The sequence below is a fragment of the Drosophila rhopaloa genome, unplaced genomic scaffold (assembly GCF_018152115.1).
Source record: "Drosophila rhopaloa isolate 14029-0021.01 unplaced genomic scaffold, ASM1815211v1 contig_227, whole genome shotgun sequence".
Classification (NCBI taxonomy): Eukaryota; Metazoa; Arthropoda; class Insecta; order Diptera; family Drosophilidae; genus Drosophila; species Drosophila rhopaloa.
The window spans coordinates 7,374-21,472 of NW_025335114.1; the positions used below are offsets into that span (position 1 = coordinate 7,374).

Sequence of the window (14,099 nt, forward strand, 5' to 3'; positions counted from 1 at the left end):
CGGACATGGCTAGATCGACTCGGCTAGTGATCCTGAACAAGAATATATATACTTTATAGGGTCGGAAACGCTTCCTTCTAGCTGTTACCTACTTTTGCACGAATACAATATACCCTTTTACTCTACGAGTAACGGGTATAAATAGCAAATGAAGCCATGAAGGAGAAGAACTTGAACCCAACGGTAAAGCATGGTGACAGAAATGTAATGGTTTGGGGGTGTGTAGGTGCGGGTATAGTTGGCCAAATGGTCTTCATTGATGATAAGATGAATAAGACAACGTACAAAAATATTTTTAGTAAAAAATTTGTTTCCGAGCGTTTCAAAATTTGGGAAAGGTCCAAAGACTTTCTTGTTTTAACAAGACAACGACCAAAAATATTCTTTGTATTTGGTGCAAAAGCGGCTGTTATGTGGCTGCAAGCAGCTAAAAACACCTCCTTAATCACCAGACTTGCATTTCATAAAACATGTATGGGACATTCTTGAGAAGAGAATCAGGAAGCACAAGAATTCTTTCAAAGAATCCTTAAAAACATCGTTGTTAGCTGAATGGGGGACCAAAATCAGCGGGGGTTCGTGTACAGACCAAACGGAGCTACAACGGAGACTACGAGGAAAAGTAAGGTTAAGTTGGTGGGCTGGTCGGGACGGGGGACCGTGTATAGAACCAAAGAAGCTACTTGGTGGACTGAATGGGACGGCGTCCACGTACAGACCCGAAGATGCTACTCCGGGAGACTACGAGGAATGATAAGGCTAGGATAGTGGCCGGCTCGGGACTTGTATTCGCGTATAAATTACATAGGGAACTACGGGAAAAAGTTAGGTTAGGTTGGATTTCTATTAAAGTAATGATATATATAATATATAATATTATATAATCCCAACATAACTTTGCTTTTCTTGTTGTGAGAAATGATTTATAGAATAATAGCTTATAATAAAGTATTTTACATCTCTCAATACCTGTTAATAACGACATTTTTCATCTGAATTTGATCTATTTATTTCGACAGAACGTAAAGGGTGCAAAGGGTTTGTGGCGTATTTAGTCAGGCTGATGAGGGTGCTTGGGTACATTTCTTTAGTTGCTTAACGAAATTTCGCATGCTCGAGTGCCTCACCTTCGTCGTTCATATTCTTTCCCTTCCTGGTAATAATCCGGGCCAAAGTCCAGCTTAAAACCGCTTCAGCAGGGGAAGCTTGTTCCTATCGGCGAACGCACTTTTCATACGTAAGTCCGCTGCACCGTTTTCATCGACTCGGTGGCCAAACTTTACAAACTTAATTTTTTTCCAAAATTTTGGTACACGGGCTCCTGTCTTAGAGATACGTCCTTCTAGGCAGAGTCATCACAACACATAGTGACATAGCAACATATCAGAATTACGGTTTTATTTTTATAAAAATGTGACGATATCATACAAACTATCTAAAAATTTAATACGCAAAAAATTTAAAAAAATAGTTGCTTTTAGTGAGAAATTAAAGCTCAGTGCAAATAAAGGACTTTAAGCTAGGAAGGTACATCCGAAAAATTGAAGAATTTTCCAAAATCCGTGGGTCGGAAAGTTGACCTAAAGCATCCGGAATATTCTTGTTCCCTTCTAACTCATGGTTAGTTAATAAAGGCGATGCTGAAAGAGCCTGCTCCTTGAAAAAATCTATTTTAATAGAAATGTAAAAAACATCTGTCAACAATAAAAGAAAGCTGCCAAAAGAAGAACAATACCTCAACAAACTTGAGGTATCACATAGAGCCCGTCGATGAAAAGAGTTGAATGAATAAATTCAATTGGATATTTCTAACGGACTCAAAAAAGTCAATTTAAAATAAAAGATAAAGTCAAAAGGTTATCTCTCAAGTATTTCAGATTAGCAATTTCATAACGAAAGAACTCAATTGTTCATGGTAAATAACTCAAGTTTTATATTTCATATTAAACTTAACATTTACTTTCATTGCAGAATAAAAAGCGCCTGGGTTTTACTGCTTATAAATTTCAGAATGATTAAATGAAGAGGGAGTTGGCAATTAACTGTTCCTCCGCGCTAAAGCAATCATTTTGATGTTTTATTTTAGTTTTTTTAAGCAACTGCTTATATTCTTAGATCATTTGTAAACACCCAAAATGTGAACAACCTTATAAACTATTAGAACAATATACTAAGCGGCAAAAGTAAAAAGAGATTAGTCATAGTCAACATTTTTTGAAAAAATAAGCTATGGAGATGCTAATATTTGTTGCCATAGTTGGAAATCGAATTCCCAAGAGTTGTGAAGGAGCTCCCGACCAACTGAGCTCGCCAGAGCACATTTGAAATCATTGACTTTCAAAGTGAACGGTTTTTTTTCGGCGCTCCGATTTTATATTTTGTTTCGTTTTTCCGTGGTAGTGCTATTTTTGGTGTTGATTTTCCATCTCTCTTTGTTTCGAAAGTTCTAGGCGTTCAGTTTCTGGGGTACTTATAACTGTTACGTATCCACCACTTCCCCACACAATGGAAGAGCGCAGTGATATCGATGATACCGAAGCTGATGAAGCCGGAGAACCTTGTTGCGTCGTACCAACCAATAAGTAAGAAGTGTTAAGGATGCAATTCCAAACCACGAGTTCGGCTTCAGGAATCACCATGGAACCCCGGAACAAGCGCACAGAGTTACTCATCATATTTTGAATGCCTTCGAGAATAGACAGTACAGCTCTGCTATCTTCTTGGATGTAAAGGAAGCTTTCGATAGAGTGTGGCACGATGGCTTGCTATTTAAGCTGAAGACTCTCTTGCCAACTGCGCAGCTGTTATCTGCTGGATGGAAGCTTTATGGTTGAAGTGAGAGGCGATAGATCATCTATCAGATGCATACGAGCTGGCGTAACACAAGGTAGTGTTTTAGGCCCGTGCTGTACACCCTTTACACCTCTGACTGGCCAAATCCCAGAGATCCGGGTACCCTCCTGGCAACGTATGCTGACGAAACAGCCTTCATTGCAAACTCTCTGTGTCGAATCGAGGCGTCCAGAATTACCCAGAGCTTCTTGGACCTGAACAGCGAGTAGACGAACTGGTGGAATATAAGCATAAACGAAAATAAATCGCAACATTGCAACTATAGGATATAGTCGCCCGATCCCGGCCGATCCGACTGCGTGCAAAGGAAAGAAGAATGTGTGCAAAGTTTCAATTCGATATCTTCAAAACTGAAACCCTAGTTTGCGTAGAAACAGACAGACGAACAGATGGACATGCTTATATCAACTGAGGAGGTGATCCTGATCAAGAATATATATACTTTATAGGGTTGAAGATCTCTCCTTCACTGCGTTGCACACTTTTGACCAAAATTATAATACCCTCTGCAAGGGTATACATAACAGCAAGGAATGTTATTAATATTCAAAAGTTTATATATTAGAATACAGCTTCTAATTATTTAAATATCAAATAAAAATAGAGGATTCTCTATGGCTATTCACTTAACAAATTGTGATTCCAAAAAACTGCAGATAGAAATTGATTGAAACTTCTCTAAAAGTCAGTCTTCAAAATATCTTTTGATATATTATATATAAATATCTTGGCACATGTTCTGTAAAGGATTTAATAAATATTTCCAGAAAAATAATTCAAACAACCTCTACATACACGCCACACGCTCTGTGAAGGACTCTATAAACTCCAAAAATAATACCCATAGAAAATCCCAACTTCCTAACTTTAAAAACACCAAAGCTCCGATCAATCAGTTATATGGCAGCTATAGGATATAGTCGGCCGATCCCGGCCGTTCCGATGGATGGTTGATGTACTCTGTGGAAATCGGAGTTTCACATTTGTCAAAAATTCCAACCGTTTCGAGAGTTTGGACTCTTGGGAAGTGGGTATAAGTGTAAATCCGCTTATACGCGATATTCTTATCGATATTAGAGCTAATGCAATAAATTAATGGCCATTTACACTAAAGCCTAGTACTCAGATCGACGAAAACTGAACGCCAGTCATGAGAGAGATCGAGAGGCAAACAGCTGGCGATCACTTTTCGTCAACGTTTTTTTTCACCTCGGTCCTCAGATCGACGAAAAAAATACCAGAATATTGCATAGCGTTGCCAGTCTGCGAAAATAAACTTTGGGTGAACCCTAGCGAAAAGATTACAAAATTTAATTCTTTGGCGTGCGCTTCTCACTGAACATTTTAAAAAATGGAGGGAAAAAATTAAAAAAACGCAAAAGTCGATTGCAGGAGCTTACATGTGAGGACAAAATAACATTAATACTATCTAGGGTGCCTCTTGTCAGAGCAAAATGCTTTTTAGGTCAAAAATGTACGAAAAAAACACAATAAAAGTGCAGCTATGAACTTTAAATTAGCAAATAAAGCCTAGTATCCAGATCAACGAAAACCGTACGCCAGTCATGAGAGAGAGCGAGAGGCAAACAGCTGGCGTTCACTTTTCGTCGGGCCTTTTTTTCACGTCGGTCCCCTGATCGACGAAAAAAATACCAGCAAATTCCATAGCGTTGCCAGTCTGCGGAAATGAACTTTGGGTGAACCCTAGTGAAAAGATTAAAAAATTTAATCTTTTGGCGTGCGCTTCTCACTGAACATTTTAAAAAATGGAGGGAAAAAATTAAAAAAAAACGCAAAAGTCGATTGCAGGAGCTTACATGTGAGGACAAAATAACATTAATACTATCTAGGGTGCCTCTTGTCAGAGCAAAATGTTTTTTAGGTCCAGAATGTAGGAAAAAACACAATAAAAGTGCAGCTATGAACTTTAAATTAGCAAATAATTATCACTAAATTAAAAAAAACAACTGTTAAATTTAAATTGTATTGTTTTTTAATTTCTTTGTATAGCGGCATAGTTGTCTTGCCAAGGTAATTGATAATATCTTTTAAAGGCTCTTTCCCGCAAATACGATATTTGAATTTTAACTGCTTGTCAACAAACCCAGCTGACTGACAGTATGACCGTAGCACGCTTAATTCTGATGAACTCTCGAAATTTTGGTCACACTGGAAAGATTAAAGTTTTTACGCAAGCGTACTCGTTTGTTGATCTGAGTACTAGGCTTTAAGGTAAGTGTAAACGGGTCCTAAAATGTTTCGCCACTGTTATCTAGCACTTGATGAGTGCGATTAAAGTACTTTTCTGATTAATGTGAGCATACAGCTCGGAACTAACAGGAGTTAGACTACGAATCTACAGCATGAAGAACTCTGGGTAGGTCTTGCTCAGTAGGGGAGAAATTCGCTTCACAATTTTTTTCGTCCTCAGAAAACTGAAAGGAAAGACCTTGTTCATTACCGGGGCCTCCCGTGGAATCGGCAAGGCCATCGCTTTAAAGGCGGCCCGGGATGGAGCCAATATAGTCATTGCAGCCAAGACCGCTGAGCCGCATCCAAAGCTGCCCGGAACTATATACACGGCAGCGGAGGAGAGTAAGTTGTCGTTAACCACCACATGAATAGAGTCTTACTTTTGAATCTCCAATGAACTTTGAACCCTTCTTGTTCCTTAACTAGTCGAACGGGCCGGAGGTCGGGCGCTTCCCTGCATTGTCGATGTGCGCGACGAGCGGCAGGTGCAGAAAGCCGTAGAGGCGGCGGTGGCCAAGTTCGGTGGCATCGACATCGTGGTGAACAACGCCAGCGCCATATCCATTACGGGAACCCTTGACACGGAAATGAAACGCTACGATCTCATGCAGAACATCAACGCCAGGGGTACTTTCCTAGTGTAAGGGGCGAGATGGGAGCCTAATCTGTCAACCAATCTAACCGCGCTGATCAAACTCCACAGATCAAAGACTTGCCTGCCTTATCTGCTGCGCAGCGAGAACCCTCACATTCTGAACCTTGCCCCCCACTGAACTTGAGTCCCAAGTGGTTCGCCAACCATACCGCCTACACCATCGCCAAATACGGCATGTCCATGTGCGTTCTGGGCATGGCGGAGGAATTCCGTGCCCAGGGCGTGGCCGTAAACGCCCTCTGGCCCCGCACCACGATTCACACCGCAGCCGTCGAAATGCTCAGCGGATCAGAAGGTGCATTGTACTCTCGGAAGCCCGAGATAATGGCCGACGCGGCCTACGCTATATTCTGCCGTGACTCCAAGGAATACACGGGCCAGTTCTTTGTGGACGACGAGGTACTGCGAGACGTGGGCGTGAAGGATTTCGCCGGGTATGCGTGCCATCCGGAGAATATACACCTGTTGGCTACGGATATTTTTCTTGACGAAGCTGGCCCTTCTGCCAAACTGTAAAGCCAGGAACACATGTATAAATATTCCTTTAAGACAGAAAGAACTGCTAAAAAAAATTGTTGTATGCGATTGTTGATACTCACAGTTGCTTTTGCTTACATTTTTACTATCATTTAGATGCCGTAGATTTGATGTTATTCTTTGACACTATCAAAAAGTACCAATTCCAATTTCCAGTATTCTAATTTTATTCAAAAGTATTCAGTGCAGTGATGGGCACATTTCCGAACCTATAAAGTACATATACATATACATACATATTCTTCATCAGATCAACAATCTAGCCAATCTAGTCTGTTTCTTTCCAAACAAGTCCTTCAGTTTTAAAGCTATTTGCAGGTATTTATATAGTCAGGATCGGCCTACTCATCATCATAAGGCTAATTGAAACAATCGGGGAAAAAAGGAAATTAAATTATAACTTCTGTATTTTTAACATGAAAATTAATCATTTTGACCGATTTACATTTTATTAGTTTATTGTAAACCACAAAATCCACAAATTCTGGGGACAAACTCTCTTTCTGAGAAGTGCTTTGCGCCTAGGAAAGATCAACTTTTAAGGCTGTTAAACGGGTGGAGCAGTAAGCAGTACAAGTATAAATAGCATTTATTGATTAGACGTCTTCCTTTTTAAAAAAAAATTTTTTTTTTAATCTTGTAGTGAATGTTACAATTTTTACTGTCAAGAAGAAGAAATCAGAGTTCCGCCGAAAAAACATCGACTAATGCCCTCTTCCCATAGAGTCCATCCGTCTGAAACGGTTGGGATTTTCGACAAATGTGAAACTCCGATTCCCACAGAGCACATCCACCATCCACCATCCGATAACAGCTGATCTGAACAGCTGTGGCTCATTATTTTAGACCGTTGCATTTTGCACAACATTTAAAATGAGCCATCAGCGTTATAAATGATACTTGGTAACAGACTGCAAGTGATCTACGCGAACAATCAAATCGAACTAATACGTCTGCCGATTTTTGCCAGCCTGCAGACAAAATATGAACAGTTATTGCCCAATATTGTCTAAATGGTAACAAATCAAGTTCATTATATATAAATGTTTGTTTTTTGTTTTATTAAAATTTCATATTTTATTTCATTTTAAATGTTCTGCTTAATGTTGTGAGTAAGGTATGCGCCTAGGAAAGAGTGGAGCAACACCTAATGCTGCCACACGGATGGAGCATTAATTAATTAATTATTGCAAGTATAAACTGCATTTTTTAATTGGGGCCCTCCTTTTAAAAATATTACCCATTTTTTTTTTTAACTGCATTTTCGGTGAATGTTCCATTTCACTGTCAAGGGAATTGGCACCCCCTGATACATGCCCTTGTCCTGTTCAAAAGTTACCCGCCATTATTTTTTTAATTTTCGTAGTGAATGTTCCAATTTCCACTGTCAAGAAGAAGAACTCAGAGTTGCACCAAAAAAACATCGCCTAACTATCGCATAAAAAAGTCCGTCAAATTTGGATGGGGAACTAACTGGGAATTTTCGGAACGGCATATCCGTGGACCATCCGTTCAACGGATGGTGGATGGAGCTCTGTGGGAAGAGGGCATAAGACGCAATGAGTTGTTTTTAAACAACCTTTGGCCTGTTTGATTTGTTTACGTAACAAAATTTTATTGGAGGTTATTAGTATTTTAAAAAATAGACTAGTAATTTTCTAATAACTTAAAGCATTACGCAGACTATAATATTATAAAAATTGATGTTTTAATATTTTAATTTGGGCACATTGGCTTCGACTGCACCAATGCTTTCTTTGACCCCATGGGTTAACCCTCGAAACGCGTTCAAGTTATTTAATCGTGACGGGGGTGGCTGCTTGCGTATTATTGCGATTCGTTTCGCATATATCAAAGCTAATTAATTTAGGTATAAACACCACCCCCACAACCCCATCCCGCCCGCAGTAGTTTGGCTTGGCTGTGTAACTACGTCCAGACTGTTGATGGCGAAAGCCGCGAGCCTGGCATGCCAATTTTATTATGCTTTGACTATATTACGAACCCCCCGAACCACCGGGATTTGCTATCTTTAATTTACTTTTCCTATACCCTTGTACCTCCAAATTTCAACGACATTACCTCATGTATACAAGCAAGACCGAACGCAAGAAAAAAAAATATGTACATATGCATGCGGACTTATTGTTTTCTTTTCCAATTCATTATTACGGTTTCTGTTAATAAAAATCGAACGATTATATAATGCAGCCGTAGAAACATTGAAAAGTAGTTGTTCCATAAAATATTTAATTAAATAAAATATTATTAAGCCGGAGTTTGCTTATTTTCTTGTAAGTAGTTTAGGAGTAAGCGCAGCGATTTTTAAATGTGTTAATATTTTAGAATCGGATTTATTGATCTACAAGAAAAAGATTTTGCAATAATTCTCAATATTTTCAATTTAAAAAGTTCAAATCCAATTTCTGTAAAAGTAGAAAACTCTGCTTTGAATGGTGAAACACCAAAAACTAATGGCAACAATCATAGTATCGAATGAAATAAAAGTCTTATGGATTTGCCTAGTCATCCCTGCAGTACCGTTCATCACCTTTTGATCGCTTTTTCATCACCAAAAATTCATCACTGCTGATTAATCGGCGATGAAACTTCATACAAATTAGTGATGAATTTAACATTGGCATGTCCTAGGAGTTAATCAGTGAAAAATTTATCACTCTTTAATCAGTAATTCATCACTGTTTTTTCAGTTTTTCATCACTCTTTAATCAGTAATTCATCACTTTTTGAACAGCGTTTACTGATGAACATGCGATGAACGAGTGAATAAAATGCGATGAAATAGTGAATAACGAGTGATGAATTACTGATTAAAGAGTGATGAATTCATCACATTTTCATCAGTAATTCATCACTCTTTAATCAGTAATTCATCTCTTTTTCATCGCATTTTCATCGCTTTTTCATCGCATTTTCATCGCTTTTTTTCATCAGTAAAATTCATTCAGTAAATTTTCATATAAATTTATTTTTATTTTATTACATTATTCCATTATTATTTTATTTATTTCATTACATATAACTAATTAATTTAACTTAATTCAATATACATATGTATGTACGTTTTCAGTTGTCTCGGAGGTGTTGAGGATGTTTCGGTTTCGGTGCTCTTTTTTTGACTTCGTGCTTTATGTACTGGGTCTTCCTGACCAAGTATATGTACATATCTAAAATAGAAAAATTATTATAAAATATATAAAAACTTACTGCGTTTTTGTTTTGCCACCGGCCAAGTCCTAAGTTTATGCTGGCCCAACAGTTTTATTATAAGCTTCGCCTTAAATAATGAATAATATATTACAGTTTCTTGTGGCAGTTAAATAATTAATAAATACCCTAATTTTGATATTTAGTTTAATTTAAAATCTGTTTGCGTTTTCCGTTTAATGAGTGACGTAACGAAACAAATTGTTGAAAAGGGCACCGTTATTTTGTTTTTCTTGCCTATTTTCTTTACATGTTTTTTTCAAAGCGTTTAGCTGTCCGACTATAAAATAATCACTCTTTATTCACTTAAAAAAGAATCACCTTTCAAAACTATCATAATAATTTTATTTTTAAAATGTATTTCCATAAAATAATATAATTAATAAGAATCAACGACTACAATACAAAAATTATGCTAATTTATTTTCAAGGGTGTATAAAGGTCGATCTGATTTTAATACATTGTCCTCCACCTCTCAGCTCATTTTATGCGGAGAGAGACGGAGTAAGAGAGGGAGATGGAAATTTTTCTGCGTTGCCTACGATCGGGGACGGAGAGTTTCGGCTCTGCCGACTTTGCCTTTGGCTCTGCCGGCGTCGCAGTCCGCTGCTGATTAAACAGTGATGAATTTTTGTAGTGATGAATTTCGGAACTGCAGGGATATTACTTCTTCACCCAACCCTATATATGAAAGTCAAGCAATTTTAAAATGTGTTCGACAAACTTCTAGGATTGGGAAGTGAAGATTTGAATTCCCATTAGATTTGCACACTAAAGCTATGTGACATCTTTATCGCAGAAATAAATATTCAAGATTTTCAAAAAACTGTTTTAGAATACTGTACAAAATTCACAGAGAAACAGAGTGTTGAGCATGTAATTAGTGAACAATTTTTCACTGTTAATAATGCTTGTTCTACAAATTTTAAGTATATTCGACTTTATTAAGAATCTTATAATGATTATTGATATTGCCAAGATTCATCTTGCAACTTTTACAAGTTTCAGGGGTTATATAATGGAAATGTTCGAATTTATTCAAACAAACATTCCATTAATGCAAACAGAACTACTCAGTGCAGGGCCTTTAATCGATTTCTTGGAAAAAAGATATCAAAGGCAGCACTGCGTTTGAATTTAGAAATAAATCCTAGTTCTCAGATCGACGAAAACTAAGCCGGTCGTGAGAGAGAGCGAGAGGCAAACAGCTGGCGTTCAGGCTTTTTTTCACCTCGGTACTCAGATCGACGAAAAAATACCAGAAAATTACTTCGCGTTGCCAACCACCTGAAATGAACTTTTGGTGAGCCCTAGCGAAAAGAATAAAAATTTTATTCTTTTGGCATGCGCTTCTTACTGAACACTTTAAAAAATGTTCATTTCAGCAGACTGGCAACGCTATGAAATTTACGAAGAAAAGGATTCTTCTCTACTCATTAGTTGCACATATTCCAGAGTATCACCTGGTCTACCCACTAGCACATGCCTTTTTATGATATTGTCGCTTTTTATGCGAGCTAAATAAGTTTTGTAAAGTAAATAAATTCAAGCTTCCAATATGCAAACGCATCATAGCTGATGTTAGTTTTGCTATTATTCAAGCAATTTTAAATGAATTTAATCATTTAAACATTGTTCAATACAATAGTATATGCTTCACATTGGAAAGATTAAAGTTTTTACGCTAGCGGACTCGATCTGAGTACTTTAAAAAAAAAAAACAAATTTACGACTGGGATTAGATGTGAAATTAGAGTTTCCACTGAGCCACACTGTCACTATCAACAGTCAACAGTCGCTTTTACTTCATTAAATGCTATTATTTAAAGGAAAAAAGCTTTTCTCAACTTTTAATTAGAGCATTCATATATTTTATAAACAAATTGGTTCCTGGGAAACGCGCTCACTTTTCTTACAACGCTTTGGTTCAGAGAATGGGATGGAAGGTATTTAAATGTTAAATGTTTCGCGCCAAGAATTAAGTGTTGAACTTTTCAAATTATCCGATAAATACGCCACGAAATCGTACAGATATGTTAATCCACGATCTAGGACTAACTAGGAAATTTTTGGCACGACATAATATTGTGGACCTTCCCGCAAATCAGGGAGTTGGCAATAATTAGAAATCTTTGATGGTGCTTTGTGAGAATAGGCTCTAAAAGATTTATTGTTATTAATCTGAAATTTATGTACGGTCACTCAATTTTAAGCACACGTGCGGATTCAAAAGAAGGAAATTAATGTACAAGCGCAGCAAAATGAACGACGAAAACAAAGGCCAATTGAGTATGGAGGTGGTGGAGCCCGAGGACGCGGAGACTGATACGGATTCAGACAGTGCTAGTGATGCGGAGGACGAAAGCGCCAAGCCCAAGGTGCCTAAGGAAGTCTATCTGCCGGGAAAAATGCTGGCCGAGGATGAAGAGCTGGTCTGCGACGAGAGTGCCTACGTGATGCTGCACCAGGCTTCCACAGGGGCTCCCTGCTTGAGCTTTGACGTCATCCCCGACGAGTTGGGCACAGGACGGCAGGCGTTCCCGATGGCCGCTTACATCGTGGCTGGCACGCAATCCGCTCGCACCCACGTTAATAACCTCATCGTGATGAAGATGAGCAACCTACACAAGACGCAGGAAGATGACGGCGACGAAGACGAGGAATTAGAGGACGACCAGGATGACATTGCCGACCGTGAGGAGCTGAAGAAGCCGCAGATGACTTGTGCCCTGATTAAGCACCAGGGATGCGTTAACCGAGTACGTGCCCGCCGTTTGGGTAACACGGTGTACGCCGCCTCCTGGAGCGAGCTTGGACGCGTCAATATCTGGAACCTGACCCAACCCTTGCAGGCCGTGGAAGATGCTAGCCTACTTAAGCAGTACGAACAGCAGAACGAGGACCGTCCGATGTTTACCTTTGGGGGACACCATCAGGAGGGTTTCGCCGTGGACTGGAGTCCTATTGCAGAGGGCGTGCTCGCCACGGGCGACTGCAGACGGGATATTCACGTGTGGAGTCCCTTAGAGGACGGCACTTGGAAGGTGGACCAACGTCCGCTGGTGGGCCACTCTCAGTCGGTTGAGGACTTGCAATGGAGTCCAAACGAGCGCAGCGTGCTCGCGTCCTGCTCGGTGGATAAGACGATTCGCATTTGGGACTGCCGAGCGGCCCCGCAAAAAGCCTGCATGCTGACCTGTCAGGATGCCCACGAAAGCGACGTTAATGTGATTTCGTGGAATCACTCAGAGCCTTTTATTGCCAGCGGCGGTGATGATGGCTTCCTGCACATTTGGGACCTACGCCAATTTCAGAGCCAGAAGCCTATTGCCACGTTTAAGCACCACACGGACCACATAACCACAGTGGAATGGAGTCCCTGTGAGGCCACCGTCCTGGCCTCGGGTGGCGACGACGACCAGATCGCCTTGTGGGATTTGGCCGTGGAGAAGGACACCGACCAGGCTCAGGCCAATGCCCAAAACGAAGATGAAGTTAGCAAGTTGCCACCCCAGCTGCTTTTTATTCATCAGGGCCAGAAGGAAATTAAGGAGCTACACTGGCACGCTCAACTTCCGGGCGTACTGCTATCGACAGCCCACAGTGGCTTTAACATTTTCCGCACCATTAGCGTATGATCTTATTTTACCGACTGAATGTTTTTTAGCTACGTATGTAGTACGTCACATAAATATACTTTTTAGGGGTGCATTATTTGTAAAGAGAATTTGCTTTGCCTTAATAATCCTGGCCGGGACTCTGCCCACCAAAAACATTAAAACATATTTTCTCCTGAATATAAATCTGAACTAATTACTTCAAATGTTTTCAAGAGATAGCAGTCCAAGATGAATGTCAAAAATATTTTCTGCTTTAATTTATCTCTAATTTTAGATTACCCAGAATTTTATGTGGCGAGCGCTTCTAACTGAACATTTTAAAAAATGAAGAAAAAATCAAAAAACCCGCAAAAGTCGTTTGCAGGAGTTTACATGGGAGGACAAAATAACAATACTATCTGGGGCGCCTCTTGTCAGAGCAAAATGTTTTTTAGGTCCAGAATGTACGAAAAACACAATAAAAGTGCAGCTATGAACTTTAAATTAGCAAATAATTATCAGTAAATTAAAAAAAAACAACTGTTAAATTTAAATTGTATTGTTATTTAATTTCTTTGTACAGCGGCAGACTTGTCTTGCTAAGGTATTTGATAATATCTTTTAAAAGCTCTTTCCCGCAAATACGATATTTGAATTTTAACTGCTTGTCAACAAACCCAGCTGATTGACAATACGACCGTAGCACGCTTAAATCTGATGAACTCTCAAAATTTTGGTCATACTAGAAAGATTAAAGTTTTTACGCTAGCAGACTCGTTTGTCGATCTGAGTACTAGGCTTTAATCTTTTCGCTAGGGTTCACCATGCAATTTCAACGCCATGCAATTTTCTGGTATTTTTTCGTCGATCTGAGTAGCGACGTGAAAAAAAGTCCCGACGAAAAGTGAACGCCAGCTGTTTGCCTCTCGCTCTCTCTCTTGACTGGCGTACGGTTTCCGTCGATCTGGATACT

The 14,099-nt window shown here is 39.3% G+C and overlaps 2 protein-coding genes across 2 annotated transcripts; both read left to right on the top strand.

Moving 5' to 3' along the window:
- The first annotated feature begins 5,078 nt into the window (after positions 1 to 5,078).
- LOC108039021 (hydroxysteroid dehydrogenase-like protein 2) lies at positions 5,079 to 6,498 on the top strand. The gene is given in 5 exon segments (XM_017115922.2): positions 5,079 to 5,230; positions 5,285 to 5,448; positions 5,533 to 5,746; positions 5,810 to 5,865; positions 5,868 to 6,498. Coding segments are annotated over 5 exon segments (858 nt in total). The 5' UTR covers positions 5,079 to 5,216; the 3' UTR covers positions 6,278 to 6,498.
- Positions 6,499 to 11,700: 5,202 nt separating this feature from the next.
- On the top strand, positions 11,701 to 13,343 carry LOC108045903 (glutamate-rich WD repeat-containing protein 1). Its single transcript, XM_017125385.2, has one exon. The coding sequence runs from the start codon at positions 11,771 to 11,773 to the stop codon at positions 13,163 to 13,165; it is 1,395 nt and encodes a 464-aa protein (XP_016980874.2). The 5' UTR covers positions 11,701 to 11,770; the 3' UTR covers positions 13,166 to 13,343.
- The last annotated feature ends 756 nt before the right edge of the window (positions 13,344 to 14,099 follow it).